At 32.8% G+C, this 20,240-nt stretch overlaps 1 protein-coding gene across 1 annotated transcript in view; it reads right to left on the reverse strand.

Moving 5' to 3' along the window:
* Positions 1–10,221: 10,221 nt before the first annotated feature.
* LOC128998975 (acetylcholine receptor subunit alpha-like) overlaps positions 10,222–20,240 on the reverse strand; it is a 115,826-nt gene continuing 105,807 nt past the window's right edge. The window contains exons 12-15 of the mRNA XM_054425331.1: positions 17,043–17,222; positions 15,084–15,180; positions 13,360–13,515; positions 10,222–11,366 (exon numbers count right to left, since the gene is read on the reverse strand). Of these exons, the coding sequence (XP_054281306.1) occupies positions 11,172–11,366; positions 13,360–13,515; positions 15,084–15,180; positions 17,043–17,222 (628 nt within the window). The 3' untranslated portion in view covers positions 10,222–11,171. The remainder of the gene's footprint in view (positions 11,367–13,359; positions 13,516–15,083; positions 15,181–17,042; positions 17,223–20,240) is intronic.

Here is a 20,240-nt window from a genome sequence, read left to right on the forward strand (position 1 = left end):
TGGTATGCCTGTTTTCTTTACTTCATCTCCAACCTGCTGATATGCATTGTTGCATAATTATCTATGAGGTTTAGTGTTATAGGGAATTCATCGCAAATAAGACTCAACATGGTGTTTTTGCTTACCCTGTATGTATGCATTGTAGAAACATGAATAGGGTTTTTGCTACAGATCAGATTTCCTTAAATTTTTTACAAATCTATAAATATCTGATCTATTTAATAGGGTACTGGAAACATAATTTCAATTTTTTTTGTCATACAAATCAATGATTTACTTTTAACGTATTACTGTATTCCACAATGCACACTCTTTGAGCTTTCAAAAACACCAAGTTGAGTCTTATTCACAATTAATTCGTAATACGACTAAACTTTGTAGACAACAACTCAACACACTGCATATCAGCTGTTTGGCAATGAAATAAATGAAACAGGATACCAAATTATGAGCTAATTATGTCCTTAGGCAGTATCTCTTGGTACTTGTAATTTTGATGTATATGATATTAAATAATAGTTTTCGTTACTAGTCCCTAAAGTAGGCTTTTCTAGGAGCCGAGTCCGGAAGTTCGATTAAGTCACAAAGAAGCTTTTTAGGACGAGTTACGAACAATATTTTTCATTACATTGTCATATATTATAGCAGAAAAAACAAAATATAGCCAAAAACGTTTTTTAAAAAAAGGAATTAGGTTATGTAAGTTTGTTTATATATTGTTGAAGCATTTTAAAGGATCAGAACAGCTGATTTGATTTTGAGATAAGCTTTGACATAACCATATGATTCGAGTCGTAAAATTTACGGAGCTATCTAAAAGCTATCTTCAGGGACTCAAAACGATCCGTAAAACAGCTGATTTTGAGACAGTGTTATGAAAAAATACCCCCGCCGCAGCAAACCTGCCGACTAAGCGAATTTACATTTGTCTGAATTGATTTTCAGTTAAATATATTTTAATAACATTAGGTTTAACGAGTACCTAGGTTTGCTGCTACAAGGAAACTAATAAAGTGTGTTTTTGAGTAAAATATTGATAGCTTAGTACAAAATAAATAAATTTGCCAAGTTTGATCAAAATATATCCATAAACAAGCAAACTACAACATTTGACAATATTCTCCATAAGAATAACATGGGAATTTTATATTTACAATTTTTTTAATTTTCTCTGTTACTAATAATTGAACAAAAATACTTTTATATACTAAATTATTTGTTTTTTAAGCTCTTTAAAAAGGTCTAAAGAGAAATCGGGAAATTTTGTGTTTTGAGGGTCAAAAGTGAGAAAAACCAATTTTTACCCCATAAAACCCACCGTAAAGCCCCGTTCCCATGGTCCGATCGTGCTGGTTCGCGAACTCATTCAAGTTTATCCCGCTTTACACCTTTAAACCAAATTTCATCAAAATCGGACAAAAATTACTCAAGTTATCGGGTTCACGGAAATATATATACATATATAAAAATTTGAACGAATGGTGTTTTTGGCCTCTGGGGACATCAAAATGAAAAAGTAAATCGGTCCCGGGTCTAGGTCTTACCGTGCCACCTACGGTAATAGCTACTTCCCTATAGGGAAATTCGCTAAAAATAGTGTTATTACCAAACCACTATTTTTTATGTAACGTTTAAACTACACTATTTTACATGTTTTTCCTTAAAAGGTGTTTAATTACTGTACATAAAATGTACCCCAAAATAGCACCAGACTTTCTTCATATTAATATTATTTAATTTATTCCAGTCTTTCATCAATCCGGATGATTTGCATTTCAAAATTACCTGGATCAATAATTGAATTTGTACTGTACTAATTTTGATATTACAGATTGTTTTTTGATTCTATTGATCCATGTGGTATCTTGTTTTGATAGGGCTGAATAATTAGTATTATCATTAACATTAGTAATGTACAATATTTTTATTTACAGATCTTTTAATGCTATTGTCCATTTTGTCGATGTCATTATTGATAGTTATTAAATATGATTTGGTAAGAGGAAAAATAACTGACAAAACTCCAACGATACCAACCTTTATTATAACTTCTAAACATCACAGAGAATGTGGAAGTGGCCTTACTTATTTATCTGTATTTTTTTACTTCGACAAGTATAAAATTTGGGTACAAACTTTATGTATTATTTGTACTGCCCTTCCAAATGGCTAATATAATAGTTATCGTGTATCAAGCATATATATTATATATATACATACACATAATATATATGTATATATATGTATACGAAAGGCTGCCTGTACATAAACCGCTAGCTACAAAAATAGACAATAATACCCATATTAACAGATGCGTTATTTACAGTTTACATCTTTTCATCATAGTATATAAAATATTAACACATTTTAACCCTACTTAAATGCATTACTCTTTTCATATTTAGCATTTTTAAAGAGCAAGTGATTAAGAAATAATTGGTTGAGTTTATTAGCTTAATACCTCAAGTATATAAATACAAAAATTATGAAATATACATGAAATTAGGTATACAAAATTATTATTACACCAAAAGTCAAATCAGCATAACGATAAACTAAACTTAGTACATATTGTAAAATCATCTTTAACTAGCTATATTTACAGTAGTGTCACCTTATTTTATTTTACTAGCTCTATGAAAACACTTGTATGTAACTGATGAACATTTGAGCCAAACTTCTTTTGCATAGACAACAAATACACTAAAAATATAAAACCTACTACATTGGAAAAGGGACTATTCATCCAGTACAATGTATGTAATGCAAGAATGAATGTATTATGATGTGTAATTCCAAAACTAAAAATCCAATGTCCCAGAAGTGTCAATGTGTTACTGCCAGATATACTAGTATTATAAATTATTAACTATACTAATAACATTATGGTAGGATAGAATAGTTTGTTTAGCCATTGTAATATTATTCATGTAATTAAAGTCTTTTTTGAAGGTAATATATGCGATTGTATTTCTAAAGGTATTTTTAAGTTTGATATAGTAAGTTTGCTTTGTTAATCAAGAATTATTTGTTTAAACGGTTTATTTTCAAATATGTTTTTATCCAAATATAACTGAGATAATATGTAAACCTTACAAACATTTAGAGTAATTTTTTCTTGCTTCAACTTTTTCAGCAAAAAAATCCTCTTGAAGGAAGCTAGCCAGAAATATTGTTAATCTTTTCATACCAATTGTTTCACAGCTGGTGAGTTTTATTTGCGTCTTTTAGCATAGAATAGAATGTTTACAATAGAATCCCTTCATCACATTTTTAGGTGAGATGTTCCTTAGCAATAAATATGTAGTGAGCCTTACTAATTTAAACCACAATCCTTAATAATCAGGACACCAATATAAAAGGGTTTCTGCTAAAAGATTTTATACCAAGTGTTGTCTGTATACATTATCAGTTATAAATGTTTATTAATTATCAACTTTTGTTCAAATATCAGCAAAAAGGGTATTTATAATTCACATGGACGGGGAACTGGAAAAGCCGGAAAAGCGTATTTTTTTGTTAGGACATTAAGGGATTTTTCAAATAACATCTACTTAAAAGATAAACATTTCTTTACCACACCAGAGAGTGGTGCTATCAGAAGAGCAAAAACTATTTGCTCATACATTTTTATTTGGTGTGTTATATAGTTATACGGGTTCATTCTAAACAATCTATATTTTGTCTTAATTAAGTTAAAACGTAGGTTTTAATACATGCGTTACAAGAGAAGTAATTATTTTTATCTCCGTGTAAATACGAATTTGCAGGAGACGAATTTTTATCGTTTAAAAACTTTTGTTTTGAACAATTGAGTGTGTTGAGAGCAGGACTAGTTTAACAATTGTAATTTATTAACGACCAATGGTAGTTGAACCACTTTAAACTTTGAAAATTAAGTGACATGGAAAACGCAATCGTAGACTCTTCAGTAACAACTGATCGTTTATAAAAACAAATCAAGATGGAAGATACTTTGGGAGTTAACTTGTGAAGGTAAACAATATACAAAATACAGTTCATAATTTGAATTCATTTCCATTCTAGCTCCTGAGCTGTAATATTCAATATGATAAATAGGTTACATACCTTATAAATCCGACAAACAGCTCTTAGGTCGTCTACATGTTTCGGTTTGTATCGGCCATTGTCAAAACGTCGCAGTTGGATGGTGAAATCCTTGTCATTGTTTCCTACTAAAAGTACATACACAAACACACATACATGGACGGGAAGAAGACATTACGAAAACGAATAAAACTTTGAATATACTGCGAGTCCCATGCCTCACTTTAAGTTTAAGTTTCCTAAATGTTACACTCGCTTAGCTTAGTGAAGAGGTGTTAGGTTAATGAGACATAAGACTGCTTAAGGGTGTTACTCAACGTGTAATGAACAAAAATTTAAATTACGAAAACAACAAAAGTTAAAAGTGTTACAACAGCAAAAGAAAACTTTGAAAATGCAAAAAACAACAATAATAAGATAAATTAATTTGCAACGTTAAATTTACAAGAAAAGAAAATCAATTGAAAATATAAAAGAATTAGTTACTGACAAATTATATGACTTTTATGTTTGACAAAGTGTTAGTTAGATATTTTATTCTTTCTACATACTGTATATTGTCCCAGAAGCACACACACCGATACACGCACTCCCAAACTCCCGATCTTCTTTCTCCGATGGCCCGTGGTGATCTCCCCTCGATGTTTTCCTTCAGATCCTCCAGCTCCAAGACTCGTCACCCCTCCATCTTCTTCATTAGCCCTTCTCATTGGCTGATTACCGATAGGGTGTGTGGCTAATAGGTTAACGGTGTTTCTTGGAAGTCAGCCCTACCGGTCATCGCCTAGCTCACATCAGCTGGGAAAGGAATTTGTAAATCGATGCTCATGCTACTGTTCAACTCTGTTCACACCAACTGGTCGACTAAGTGTAATGTGAACAGAGTGTCTGCATAGATGAGCACCGTGGGTACGGGGTTAATCCCCTTTCTTACACCCCCCTGGTTAAGACGTCAACCTACCACCGGTTGACAATAAAAAAGAAAAAAAAACAACTTAAGGAGATACGCGGAAACAACAAAAGTTAAAAGTGTTACAACAGCAAAAGAAAACTTTGAAAATGCAAAAAACAACAATAATAAGATAAATTAATTTGCAACGTTAAATTTACAAGAAAAGAAAATCAATTGAAAATATAAAAGAATTAGTTACTGACAAATTATATGACTTTTATGTTTGACAAAGTGTTAGTTAGATATTTTATTCTTTCTACATACTGTATATTGTCCCAGAAGCACACACACCGATACACGCACTCCCAAACTCCCGATCTTCTTTCTCCGATGGCCCGTGGTGATCTCCCCTCGATGTTTTCCTTCAGATCCTCCAGCTCCAAGACTCGTCACCCCTCCATCTTCTTCATTAGCCCTTCTCATTGGCTGATTACCGATAGGGTGTGTGGCTAATAGGTTAACGGTGTTTCTTGGAAGTCAGCCCTACCGGTCATCGCCTAGCTCACATCAGCTGGGAAAGGAATTTGTAAATCGATGCTCATGCTACTGTTCAACTCTGTTCACACCAACTGGTCGACTAAGTGTAATGTGAACAGAGTGTCTGCATAGATGAGCACCGTGGGTACGGGGTTAATCCCCTTTCTTACAATACCTATTACGTAAAATACGCGGGCCGCACACCGTTGTCAAGGTCAGGATGCAGACTGACAATCAAACAATGACAAGGATTTCACCATCCAACTGCGACGTTTTGACAATGGCCGATACAAGCCGAAACATGTTGATGACCTTCAATAAAAAATTAGCTGTTTGTCGGATTTATAAGGTATGTAACCCAGTTATCATATTCATAATTTGGTTAAATATAAATTAAGCTCGTTGCAAAGATTTAACATTTTATCGGGGTTTACAGACATAACGTATACAAGTTTTAAAACGCCAATTTGGAAATGCGTTGTTTAAATTCACAGAATTAGATTTACAAGTGTTCTTACTCCAAAACAGGCATATAGGATATAGGGATTTGTATGCAAACCCAGATAATAAAAGGTTCTTAAAGAGGATTAAGTTTTAGAGGTAAAAATACTCTTTTCAGAATTTGTATAAATCAATACTAATGTAAAATTGGTTTTACTTCAAATATGTCCTTTGATTCACAATATTGGTTCGATTCTACTAGATCGCCATCGGTGATGCACTTTGCTTGTTGTAAACTATACTATTTTATGTTAATGTGTTTAGAATGTTTACATATCTGTGAAATATTATCGTCTTGATAAACATGTTGTATTCTTTGAATAGATATTTTTTACTGATACTATTTAACTGATAATAATATACAAAGTCCAATTACAATCGAATTATGCCAGATTTTCTTTCAAAATTATTCTGGCAATTTTGTAAGTTTTAAGGTTGTTTTTTTTAAACAACATTTTCTGACAGAGCTAGATTAATTCAACAGTTTATTGACATTGACTCCAGAGAAAGAGCGATTTTTATGAATAAAGTTGTCTTTTAGCATTTTATAAGAAATCACATTTTCCACTGTAAATGTTTAGTTGATTAATAACAGATAAGAGTTTTCTACAATTTTTAATTAGTTATGAGCAGTAGTTATATTTATGACCGATCTTAATCGTAACTAAAACTATTATACACGAGATTCACTTAACATTCACAGTCGCAGGACTCTTTAACCATTTATTATTTACATACTGTACTATGACACTACAACATTTAATTTATATGGTTATTTAATATACATTTTATTAGTTTAGTTTTAACAACGTAACAACATTTAACTTACCTTTTACATTTATTTAACACTGACTTAATTGTCACAGATAACTTAAGCATGTCTAAAAAATTCTGTTTTTTTTTCAGTACAATATTTTTACATTGGCTGAAGTATTTTTATCCATCACTATTTAACTGTATTTCCATTTTATAATGATAAAAAAGAATAAGCAAAGGAATTATATATAATATTTTAATTTTTTTTATGACGAATTTTGTTCACTGATTTGAAATAGCCAGTAATATTTTGTTTAATGATGTTCTAACAACCACAAAATATCCTAAAACTTGTTGCACCATTTAACAAGTTTTAAATAAACTTCAAACTTAAATGAATACAATAGTGTTATTTCATGACGAAACAGTATGATATCAATGTAAAGTATAGACCTATGTTTCAAGTACCTTTATATTTTAAAGAAATGAAAGAGCTTTAAGTAGCTGTTCCCTGTAATGTTATATCAATAATACACAAGAAAATGTACTAAATTAAATAATATTAACAACTTTTGGTAAAAAGTTAAAAATTTGTTTACTAATACACTCAGGTTTTAAAATCTCGTAAATCCTTTTTTCAAATTATATATAACCATTAAAACTATGACATAAAAACAATTAAAACAATTGTAATTTCATATTCAAAATATTTTAATCATACACTCTGGGTTACTAAGTTGCTTGGGGTAATTATAAAATTGGACATTTTTGCTAACGTTGTTTTACATTACCTGTATAAATTTACTTTAAACTTTACAATAAATAACATATTTTCGATCCCTGTTTAAATTCGATGTTCATAACTGTTTCAGTGTAAGGAATACTTGTTATATCATCATTACATTCAGTGTTAAATTGTGACGCGTAATCACAAAAGTCAACTTTTAAATTATTTATTATTATTTCTCAATGGAAATTAGGTTAAAAAATATAACTAATATTACCCAACCATCGCCTTAACAATGACCAACTTTAAAACAAATAATCAATGAACAACAAGTCTTCAAATCCTCATTGCTTGTGTCTAAGTAATGTAGTTTATGCTACACCACATAGAACGGATTCACAATGAACAATAATTAGTCTAATGTATTCAATCTATAATATTTGGTTCCCCTATTCGATCAACCAAAGCTGGTTTATTCTTTTTCGGATTTCTATAAGGTCTTATTAACAAAGATTTGCATTTGGGTTGTTCGGATGATGTTTTGTTATTTACTTAACTATTGAATAAGCTGGCTTGAAATTTTAGAGTATAAATTATTATTATGGTCATATTTACAAAATTTCGATTTCAGTGGTGGTATCTAAGATATCAGGATTTAATATTAGATAGTCATTGATTGAAATTTTCTTAAAATCACTTTTTGTTTTATAGAATTGTTCTGTAAAAGTTTAACAATATACGCCAATTTAATCAAACATATTCTATTGTTGCAAAGATAATTGGAGAAAAGGTCCCCAAAGTTTCCTATTCTTATAAAGTATTTGGTATTCAATTATCCAAAGAAATTTATTATATTAAGTCACATGGATTTTGTCCATGAATTTAACCTTAAAATAAAAGTGGGGTTTGCAAGTTTCAATTGCTTTATTAATTGTGGCAATTCCCTGCCCGTATTTTTTATATTTGATTTTGAATAGGACATATTAAACAGCTGATTCAGATATTTATCTTAAAACAAAGTTGAAATATTTTCTTTTACAATTTTTAATATTTGTTTGATAGCAAAAATCATCCTATCACCAATAGCGCATTAACATCACCTGATTTAAATACCAATTTAAAGTATTATAAATAAGTTTCATGTAAAATCCTCATTTTAAACCTAATGCAAACCTAGCTTTTGTATTTTGACATTTCCTCAAACCTTTGTACACAACTATTAACAAAAAATTCGTACTATGGTATAATGGTAGTAATTACCATGCAATAAATATTATATTTTTTACGACTAATGTATATAAATAATTCAATTATGAGTCAATTTGACGAAATTTATACATTGCTTGGTAATACAATTTAAAAAGACGTTGGTTCTTGTGAAAGTATATCTTACGTAAAAATATTTTTAGTGTATAAAACACAATATGAATTCCCGTCCCACTTCATCTTTAAGTTGGGTTTCATTGAATATACCTGTCATTTTGTTGCATAACCACTTTGCAACGATGTAAATAAAATATGTTTAAACAATCCATTTTCTGGGAACCACTGTTACACTTAAACCTAAAACAGTAAGTTACATTAGTAAAAGATTACTTTTAAACAGTTCATTAACCTTAAGTTACGTTTTTTACTGCATTATACGGGTTTAAAACTCGAATAAATTATATTTTACAATTTGGAGATAAATTTAAATTTTGTGTATCCCTAGTAAACACTTTTGTTGTAAACACACGTAAAATTCAACAAAATTTCTAGATGAGTTCCATAAATTTAAATAAGAAAAATGGGTGTAGTATAAAACAATTTTACCGTAATCAATGATATTATTGGTAAAATAGTTAACAATGATGAATGATTCAACTACATTTTGTATTTGGTGTAAATACACTTCGTCATGTAAATACATCAACTTTCTTCAATACGTAATATTTAGCAACAATAACCCAACAAAAAACTATCGTAAAATTAAATAACAACTTTAAACTGTTTATGTTAGATATTTTATAATACAACATTCGTTTTAACATTTTAATAACAAGAATCGTGTTCCCAGACAAAACAACATGAAGGCACGCCAAGCCGTTGTTTAGGCGTTTAACCGTTACTTTATTCCGTTTTTTAGTATTTCATTTTAAGATGTTACACCTTAATATGGTTATTTGATTTAATTAATATATATTTATCATTATCATTTATGAGATTTTACTAGTTTAAAACACAAACGTTCAATTTAACATTTTTCAATTGACACACTTCCATTACAGTTTATTTTTTCACAGACAAAACAAAAATCTATTGTTCACCTTACTGTAGAATAAAGTTATTTCGTTAATATAAGTACAAAACATCGGTTACTACTATGAAATATATGTTTATTAAAGTTTAAAGTGTATTTTATTTTACCAACACGTACTACACAACCATCTTAAAAATAAGTTGCAGCCCTTTGCTTTATAACTGTATTATTTTAACGATTGACAATATCTATAGTTAATGGGTACGGATATCATCTTTCACAGCCTCTATACGTAAATACATGGTTGAGACAGATTTCATTAAATTAAACTTATTGAGGAAACTGACCTACAAAATAATTTATATCACACAAAAAATCTTCTAAGTAAACTCGGAAAATTATTAAATAATCCTTCAGTTAAATTCAAATGTCTTCCAACGATATCGTTCAGTGGTAGGTACCATTTGAAAGTAAAATATTGTTATGATTAAACTCTTTGCTCCAATTTACCTATTCGTTTATTGAGATATTTTACATTGCAATAGTATTTTTGATACTTGTGAGTTAACTTTTTATAGGGTACTCCCTTTTTTAAAATATGATTTTTGGGATGGTTTCAAATTTTACAAATATGTCCACCATTTTGCAATATGGCCAAAAACTTTGTTATTTCTTATGGAACACCCTGTATTTTATAATTGTTTTAGAATTTAAATGCAACTAAAAATCGTTTTTATTCTTAACATTATTTCTATAAAGCTATACGTTTAGGAGTTACAGCGTGGTACACCTAAAAATTTTGCTTGTGGTACATTTTCCTCCTTTTGTGGTTCATAAACAATAGTAAGTTAAGAGAGAAAAATCCAAATGATTTTTCGACCAGAGGGAAATAATCTTAGAATTGTATACCTTCAAATCCTTTCCTATTGGATCATTTATTATTATGTGGTATATCTTCTGACTCCTATGATAAATAGGTTACACTACCTCGTGTATTACCAAATGATTCGTTCAAAGTAGATAAACTACAGTGGTTTTGAACGTTAAAAAAGGTTTTTAGATGGGAAAACAGCGTGGCCATAATTAAAAACGTTCTGGACAACGCGTGCGTAGAGTAGGCAGATGTGTGGCCATATTACTGTCCGCCGGCTCCATGCATGCGAATTCCAAGTTTTTTTAATGTTTTTGTGCGTTTGAAGAGGATTGAACACGCTTAGTGTCTATGTAAACTTGGAAATTAATCCAAGATCTTCGAAACCGTGGTAGTTTAACTTCAAACGAATCATTTAGCAATCCAAAAGGTTACACAACCCCTTATTATAGATTACATATCAGTAAAACAACTCCAGAATTTCAGAATTACCTAAAATAATGATAACAGGTAAATATAATGATAATTTGCTAAAATATAAGAAGGCCGTAAAAGATGGTTTTAGAAAGAGGTAATGCGACTACTGGGGAGGTGGACAACGCACCACCGTTGCCGCTGCGAATTCTGAGAACTTCTTGTCGATAGGTATCCGATCATCGTAGAGTGTAGGAGCTTGGAGGATGATACCTGCCGTGCCTACAAGGACTGCGAGGGTGAAGATCCATAGGAACAGACGGTCTAGGACCATGGCTACGTACTTCCAGTCTTCCTTCACCTGTACACAAACATTAACATGAGCACTTCTAAACACCTCCCTGGAACATTGTCCGAGGAATTCCTAACCTTAATCCCAATAGACAATAGGCCAACTCATTCGTTATTTCATCTCAGTTGTTTCATTATTTGTTATTTTTTGAGGAAATTCATTAACGTCAAAATACATCGAATAGATATTTGTTCTAGATATACAATAATTATTTGGATTCTTTGGTTTTCTATTATCTTCTTGGTCAAAAATGCCTTCATTGAGTACACTGGTTGATTTTAGAGCTAGTTCCAAAGTAATTTATTTTTATTTAATTTTTCTCCCAATTAGGTTTTTCATGCGCAGTGGGAGAGAATTAAAAGTTTTGCAGCCATTATACGATGGTTTCTTACTGTATCTGGTGTGGTGGAGGGGAATGCTGAGGTCTCTAGCTCCTCTAATAGGGTCTATGGTGGTCGTGGAAAAGGATTTAGGATCCTAGGAAGGAAAATTTAGCAAGCTTGTGTACATTACTGAAGATTGCTGGAACTGTTAAAATCTTGAGGGATTCAAAGATTTTCTACAAAGTTCTGTCACAGACAATTAAGGTACACCGGAAACACGCTTATGGGGCTACCGCGCTCTTTCAGCTCTGGTATGTTGCAATGGAAATATATAGGGTGGGGCAGGGAAATATCCCTACTTTTAAGATGGCACTGTGAGTAGTGGGGGTGTGCTATAGGAATGGAGTTAGGCTCAAATGACGCTGTTGCTTTGGGATTTTCTAAGAATATCATTTTCAGTAGTAGACATGGCTTGTTCGAGTAAGCAATGTGCTTTTGCACTCCAGATGAATTTGTTCAAAAATCAGTCTATTGTTGCTGTGCAGCTAGCGTGCGCTGCGAACTTGTTATCGGATGGCCTGCCGCAAAGCTGTTACATTTTGGTGTGGGTGAAGGACTTCAGTGTATGTGTTGGTGTATTGCGAAGGATATTTGGAGCTCAAAGAACCGTCCGAACTCCTGAAAACGTTTACCTTGTCAGAAGATCGATTTTGCAGTCACCTGCTTGTAAGCATGCATCCGCATGCGCTGGCTTTGCCTAATCTTACTGTACCTCGTATTCTCCATGAGGACCTACACCTCCATCCATACAAGCTTGTAGTTGCACATGAACTCACACAACGGGACTGGCGACAACGAATGCAAGCATGTGAAATCTTTTGCGGGACTGCTTCATGTTGCTCGGGGTTTGTTTATTGACGAGACGCACTTCCATATTTCTGGAGCGGTAAATAAGCAGAATATGCTCTATTGGAGTGATGTTAAGCCTAGTGTAGTTCACGAGAATACCCTAGATGCCTTGAAGTTTGGTTCTAATATTTTCGGTTGTCTTTTAATGTACCTTCGAAAATAGGGATACTTCCCTGCCCCACCCTGTACTTGTATTGAGCACGAAAGAGTCCAAGTGGCGAGCACTATGCTAAAATTCTTACCGCACAGGACACAGGGTCTTCCTCCACCGTGAGCGTTGTAGTATATGGGAGTGACAGGGTGTTGTTGGACTTTGCTCTTGACACCAGCCCTAGTGCTAGAAACCACTCAAGTGTACCACTGAATGTTTCTTATGTGCCCTACTTTTTCTACGCCAGTAGCATTTTTAATTAAAGCCAGCGTGCGATTAAAAGCTTTTAGGAGAAAGCTATCCAAACCCATTAAAGGTACTGGAAATTGAACCCGTCCCTCCCGCAACTAAGTTCGCTAAGACGCTAACCACTAGGCAGCAAAACATCCGACTTTCGCTCCAACGCTCTTTGTGGTTATGTGGAGCCAAGGCCAGGAAGTACCTTGGCAGCCTTCTTCTCAGTAAGCATTTTATTGTGGTTGCCAGAGATACTACCACAAACCAATACGTACAAATCAACAAATCAGCCTTGTAAACAAGGCCATCGATTCCGAAGGACCTAATCCAACAATGAAATGTTAATGTATCACAGATATAAAGACTGCGTTATGTGCATTACCTTGGTCGAGTCCTCCTGCATCTTCGTGTGCTCTGCGATGAAGCGGACGCAGAAGCATGATTTGTGCATGGCTGGGGGACAGGACGTGTGAGAAAACGCGGGGTTCCGAAGAATTACAGGACTCTTGCACTCGTCCGTGAGCGCGGACAACGTCACCTGAAACATTAAAAAAAAAAACTTTAGTTTAAGCTAGGGGTGAATTAAAAACTCATCTTCGAACTATACATTCAAGGGAAAGGCACGTTTTTTCAGTTTACAATAAAATCTGTGTTCACTCCAGCGCGATCAGGTATGTAATGTGCCCTATTAATATTGTATTTTAATTTAATTGCAGGAATGAAATTTGTATACTTCACCATTAAGGCATTAAGTAATTCATTTTACCAAGAGCTTGAGTTTAATGACAGGGGTGACGCCAAAGTAGGAAAATGATCAAAGGCGAAATGTGCACTTTCGGTCCAAGCTATGAACTATATATTTTCTCATACCGCAACATTCTTTATGCTAAATAATTAGCAAAATACAAATTTTGTGCATTGTTAACCTTTGGAAATTACCTACCAATATGATTTATTCTTGTTTTGCTACTAATTAGCAGCTTTTCAAATGTTACTGTTATTAAGAAGCTATTTTTGTTACTCCGCACTCTCAATAATAAATTTGTATTAGACTACAAAAAATGTATAGTTAAATTTGTCTAAATGCAGATAAAAGGGTGTATATTGACGTGAAATAAAACGATGGCATACATAAATAAATGTTAATAACGAAACTATAATAGCTCAATAACTCATTTATTTGTCCTAAATATTCACATAGATTGGTTACGTGAAAAATACAAAACCAATATGCGTACGTAATAAACTAAAAAACAGAGATACATAATAATTGCTATGTAATAGCATTTATTTTAAAGAAATTATTAAAAATCACTTTTGAGTTTCAGGTGGTCTGAATCTGCTTAAAGATGCATTGGAAGATTTGTTGAAAATATTTACTGCATTGTAATGGAGATTTTTGTGAAAAACCCCCGTTTTAACGAACGGGAAGAGGAAAATTATTAGAAATTATTTAATAATGGTTATAGGCAATATTGAACTCGACAGTGTTGTTTTAGGGAACGCTATGTTTCGTACTAAAGGGATGGTAACGTTGAATCGTTTGACGCTCAAAAAACAGGTTTGCAAGCTTTTAGATTTTTTTAGAAAATATTACAATCTGATTTATTTCTTCTACAAACGGAATAGATATAAGTCCACTCAATCTTACAACCCGATATTGTCAAGATATAGACGAGATGTGGGATATACGACCGAAATAGGTGGAAAATAAATCAGATTTCATCAACTTAAGGGCAAAGATAGCAAAAATTCATGTAACATTTTTAACGTGGTCAATAAGATGGTAACATTTTACCTTATCGTCCAAAAACAATCCAAGCAATTACGGCACTTAAAATAGTAGTACTGTACTTTCAATATTTTTTAAATCGGTCCTTTTTTCTTCGAGAAATTCAGCGAGTGAATCTTAAAAATATACAAAAATGGATAACAGTTGTTAGTTCTAGGCTCCAGCTGTTTCTTTTTTGTACGAGAGAGAGAAAAAGGGATTTTAGTCTCGCAACGCATAAATTGAAAACAGTCGTTTTCTCCACAGCATGTTGAAAGGTTATTTTAATTTCATAACCATACACACATAATTTAAAATATTTAAGATAATTTTACCTCTTCACTCTCCCCGCTGAGAAGAGAGCCCACCGTGGCGTGGCTGGCGGGACCGTGGATCTGACAACTTCCGCCAAAAGGACCTCCGTCTATGAGACTAAAAACATCAGACAGGTTAAAACATTAAAAAAATTTATACTCTACACTTAGAGCTACATTGAAGAACAAGACTTTTGTTAGCTACAAAGAAGTTATTGGAGATAACTGCATTGCGTAGTGATCTGTATTTTAGAATTTTTTTCGTAGCAGTTTAGTAGCGTCAATTTTTTTTTCGCAGTGAGTCTTAAAAGCTAACTAAACAAAAACACATTGCACTAGCTAAGAACTTTTAAAGACTTTATAATCTAGGGGACTTAAAACAGTGTCAAAGGACTTTGTAAAATGGCAGTGCAGTTTAATTAATGAGAATGGACATAATGACATAGTCGTCAATTTGCATGTACTGAAAATGATTAGAATTATTTCAGTCAGTTAGTCTTAATTGATTGACCTATTTTTAATTATTCATGTCCACGAAATGAAGCATTACATTTAATTTTTTCTCATATCTTCAAAATATTTCTGACAACTGAAAATACTCTACCTTGAGAGTATTAATTTTTGCAATCACCTCTAATGAGGTAGCAAAACCTCGTGACAAGAAGTGATTACAGCGAAACGGGACGTACAAAGGTATCTTGTTTCGTTCAATAAACGAACTGGTTAAGTTTGCCGCAGTGGGTGTGAGACCCGTTGCAATATACATATGTATTTAAAATGGCTGGCCTGGTAACGTCAAACTAATAAGTTTACGAAGTTTTCTCCGATTAAATGCTGCTGTTCCACAATCACATATGTCTTATAGAGTATATCTTTGGCATCTGCAGTATACTAACTAGAATATTATAACAAAGGTACGGTCAACTACCAATAGTTGTGATTGGAATATGTTGTCTCGATGTATAGCTATGAGTAATAACCTAGACAAAACAAACAAATCATAAAAATTATGGGAAAATTTTAAAAATGAGTTTGTGACTACTCTTTTACCATTGATATATCTGTATTAATGTTGAATATTGTGATTTATTTGTCTTTCACTGTAAACTATATATCTGTCAGTGCACGATTTGAAGGGAATTTTCGGAGTATCGCCGTACAAAAAACCTAAAAAATTCCAAACGCGTAAGTAAAGAACAAAGATTTTAAATAACGAGATATGAGGGCAAGATGTAAACAATACATGGTTACTACTTAAGCCTACTAAAAGGCCTTTATCGTTTTATTCCTAAAGGAAATCTACTTAAAGGAAGTCTTACTGCAAGCTGGTGCAACGATGCATTCTGGAATTGGATTTGCGGAGGGGGGTGCAGTTTGAAGAAGGGGTAAATCGCTTGGGGCTGCCCTATCTTTCAACTTCATCACCCCTCTTCAGGTTGACTGATTTCTTCGATCTGTATTCTGTGACATGCTTGACTGATATATATTGGTTTCAGTTGCTTTAGCATTAAACTATCGTCTTTTACGACGAAAGATGCAAATTTGATCAACAAAAAAATAAGGCGTCAAAAATAAATTATACCACTTGCTATGTAAAAACAATGATTTCAGCTTTGCGATATGCTTATATTAAATATATATATATATATCTAATAAAAATGCCTTTGGAACTATCAGATGCATGTAATATCCAGAGAACGCCTTTTTGCTTCACACGTTTTCTCAATATCTTTTAACAACGCTGTCGACGTTTATATGTTATTTGGTTGAAATTCAACATACAAATTGAGGACCTTACGTCCTCAATTAAAAATGGTAAAAGCAATAGAACTTTGATAACAAGTCTTGGGATGATCAAACATGACTTGTTGTCAGGTTGACTCCTTATAACGGGTTTTAATAACATATAATTAAGGGCAATACAAATTAAGAGCTCTTGTTATTGAGGGTCTTCTTATCGAGGTTCCACTGTTTACTTACGTCCCTGGGGAGAGGTCCTCCTTGGAGGTTGCTCTCGACCTTGGAGTCTCTGCGTGTTTTGTCCTGGAGGTCTCGTCGTCGCTGGTACCTACAGTTGTGGTGTGGTAAGGGTAAAATCCTCCCTGCAGCTCCTTACCACCCCTAACCCTACTGGCCATCAGTACTTGACCTGAGTTGAACCTGTCGACAACCACAGGATGATGCAGGATATATTACCGCAGGTTTAGATCTATGTTTACTTAACTGTTGAACTTAGTATTGTACGAATACCTTTGTAAAAACCTGTATCAGACGTCTGACTAATACTTTCTTCCATTAGCTTGTCGACAACCCTTATCATAGGACAAGCGGTCTGAGTGTCAAAATTTCAAAACAAAATATATAAAAACATCTGGCGATTCTAAGGATTAGTACACACATACTAAATGTTATAAAAATCAAACCACAGCTCTTTAGATCTGTACACATGTAAATCTCAATTAGTTTAAAAATAGTGGCCATTTTTGTGAGTTTTTAGCGTATTGATTTTTGAAACCGCTTAAAATGTTTCCGTTCTGATTGAAAATTCGAAATCCTGTTAAACAAAGCTTTACAATGATGTCGCCTCATTCACCGGGGTCTTGGTTCAGCTAGAGTCTAAGTACTTGGTGGAAAGGCATGTGGCACGTGGGGAGGTGACTCAGCGTGTGACCCGGCAAAACGCCTTGCTCTACATTCCAAAAGTAATCCTAGAAGTGGGTAGAAAAGGGTTTTCTTACTTTGGTCCAAAGATGCACAATGATCTCCCCTTGGACCTAAAACAGCTGGGGGTCCTGGCTTTCAAAAGAAACTTGAAAAAGATGCAAAATATTGTATATAGCCTATAATTTTGTTTTGTCATACACATTGTTTTTTGTATCATAATTGTTGTATATTTTTTAAGATATATTGACCTGAGTTACTCTGTAAAACAGTTCTTGTACTGAGAGACGCTCGGAAATAAAGGAATTTTTATTTATTTATTTATGTGTCACAGGTAATAATTTTCAAAATGATCATTTTTGTTCAAAATTTTATTTTATTTTAATGTTGGCAACATATTTCAAATAGCATATAATTTTAAACGCGTGACAACTTTCCAATTTACACATACTGTCTATTTCGTCTAGCATTTGAGTAATAAGCAAAAACTAAATTTTCCCGTATGAAATGCAATTTAAACAATACTATATATATATTTTGTTTTTGGCTTTTGAAAGTATCATTCATTTTACGAGAAAATTTAGTTTTTAGTTTCGCGTTTTCGGGTGAAAATGTACTCCCATAAAAGTATGTGTACGGGTGGTCTGCTTCACCCGTACAACGAGCAACTTATAACCATTTAGCAAACGCTAACTAATAACAGCCACAGAATGTAGCAATGGGAATAGTCGAAATCACTGAAGGGTAGACAATTATTGTTAGATTGTTTACAATTAGCAAATATAATCCGTAACAATTCGTCAAATCTACAGCAGTTGTAGCCTAATATGTATGAGGTTTAACAATAGAAATAATCTGTCCTACTAAGAAACAAAAAAGTGAACTACAAAATTAAATGATAGCCATTCCGGATCAAATTGGAAGACTGCTGATTGGATTTTGACTTAAATAATTCCTTAAAAACCTCAGATTCATTCCCTATTTAAATAACTTTATGATTAACGAATTCTTAGGTTTACTGCTACAGGTTGAGGTAATAATAGGTGTTCTTTTGTGATTTTTAAAAGCTTAGGATGAATTAAACCAATTTGTCTAATTTGATCAGAATATACTCATAAACAAGACAACTTAAACAGTTAATGTATATCATTCTCCAAAATAATAACATGAGAATTTGTAAATTAGACTTTTTTTGAATTTTCCTCGTAACCGTTAGGCATAAGACATTGCTTTAATATACAATATCGTATTAGTTTTTACAACACTCATAAATAAATTCCTGTTCCTTGATCGGCAGTGCCCTCTCACTAATAAGACATTAGAGACAAATGGGGATGCATAGAAGTTAAGATCGAATACATGATAAGAGAAGTCTGTTAATCAATGGTAGCTTCTGTGTTCATTTCGTTTGGAAATAAGAGCAAAACACACACATGCATAGCCTCAATGTTTTTCACCAACCATATAAAAAAACCTAGTCTTAAAAAGTTTAAGTCTTGGTCTTAAACAAGAGGCTTTTAAATAAAGGAGCAAATAAAACGTTCAATAGGATCTTGTAAAGCTCTCAATCATTGTTCCCCATCTTGTAAAGTTCCACAAAGCACTAAATACTAAATCCGGTTTTCGATTTTATGGTCGTTCAAAGTACAAAGCTAAAGTAGAGTTTGCTGTAAAAGACTGAATGCAAAAGAGTGTTTTCCGTAATTACATGACCATTGCTAACATCAGAGCTTACAAAATATATCCATATTTAGTTGATTAAGAAATGTCTAAGACAATACCTGATTTTCGTTAAACGAAAATACTTCTACCGCAGCAAACCTTCGGACTAATAAACCGTTCTGTTCTTTTATTAAGTTTTTATTTAAACAGTTTACTATAAAAAGTTTACATTTTCACGCACAAATTACATTAGCTCAATAGCTCATACATGGAGCACGATAATTATTGTTTTATTAGCATGAAGTGGAAATAAGTTGTTTTAGTACCCATATAAAGCAATCAATGGCATTTAATTTTTTTACCCAACCCACCATGTTAAACTTCCCTATCCCAAGCCTGATGTAAACAACTTCTTTACTTCACTCGGTGAAGTAAAGTTTCAAAAACTCACTCGGTGAAGTAATGAAACCCATTCAAATAACATTGAGTGCTCAACTTAATAAAATAAACCTCTATGGAGCCAACGACGTTCAACGCTAGAAATCAGCTGTGCGCTTGAAGGTTATTGTTATGTTTTAAAGTATTTCCTAACCTAGCTTTTGTTTGTAAATGAACGTTACTGTTAGAAGATGAGTGAAAGGTTTATATTGTGTTTTAAATGTTGTGTTCCCAAGTAAAAATGTCCTGTATTTTATTGTAATCAATAAAAACAAAAAAAAAAATAGTTTATATATTGTAGATTAACACCCCGTCCTGTATATTGTGGGGACATGAAAAATATTGTACGTAACCCCCTGTATATTGTCGGGTCAGGTTCAGGTAAAATATTGTACGTTACACGTTACGCAACCGCGT

This window comes from Macrosteles quadrilineatus, unplaced genomic scaffold, assembly GCF_028750875.1.
Source record: "Macrosteles quadrilineatus isolate MER2022 unplaced genomic scaffold, UCM_ALF_1.0 Scaffold_7__1_contigs__length_78375512, whole genome shotgun sequence".
Taxonomy (NCBI): Eukaryota; Metazoa; Arthropoda; class Insecta; order Hemiptera; family Cicadellidae; genus Macrosteles; species Macrosteles quadrilineatus.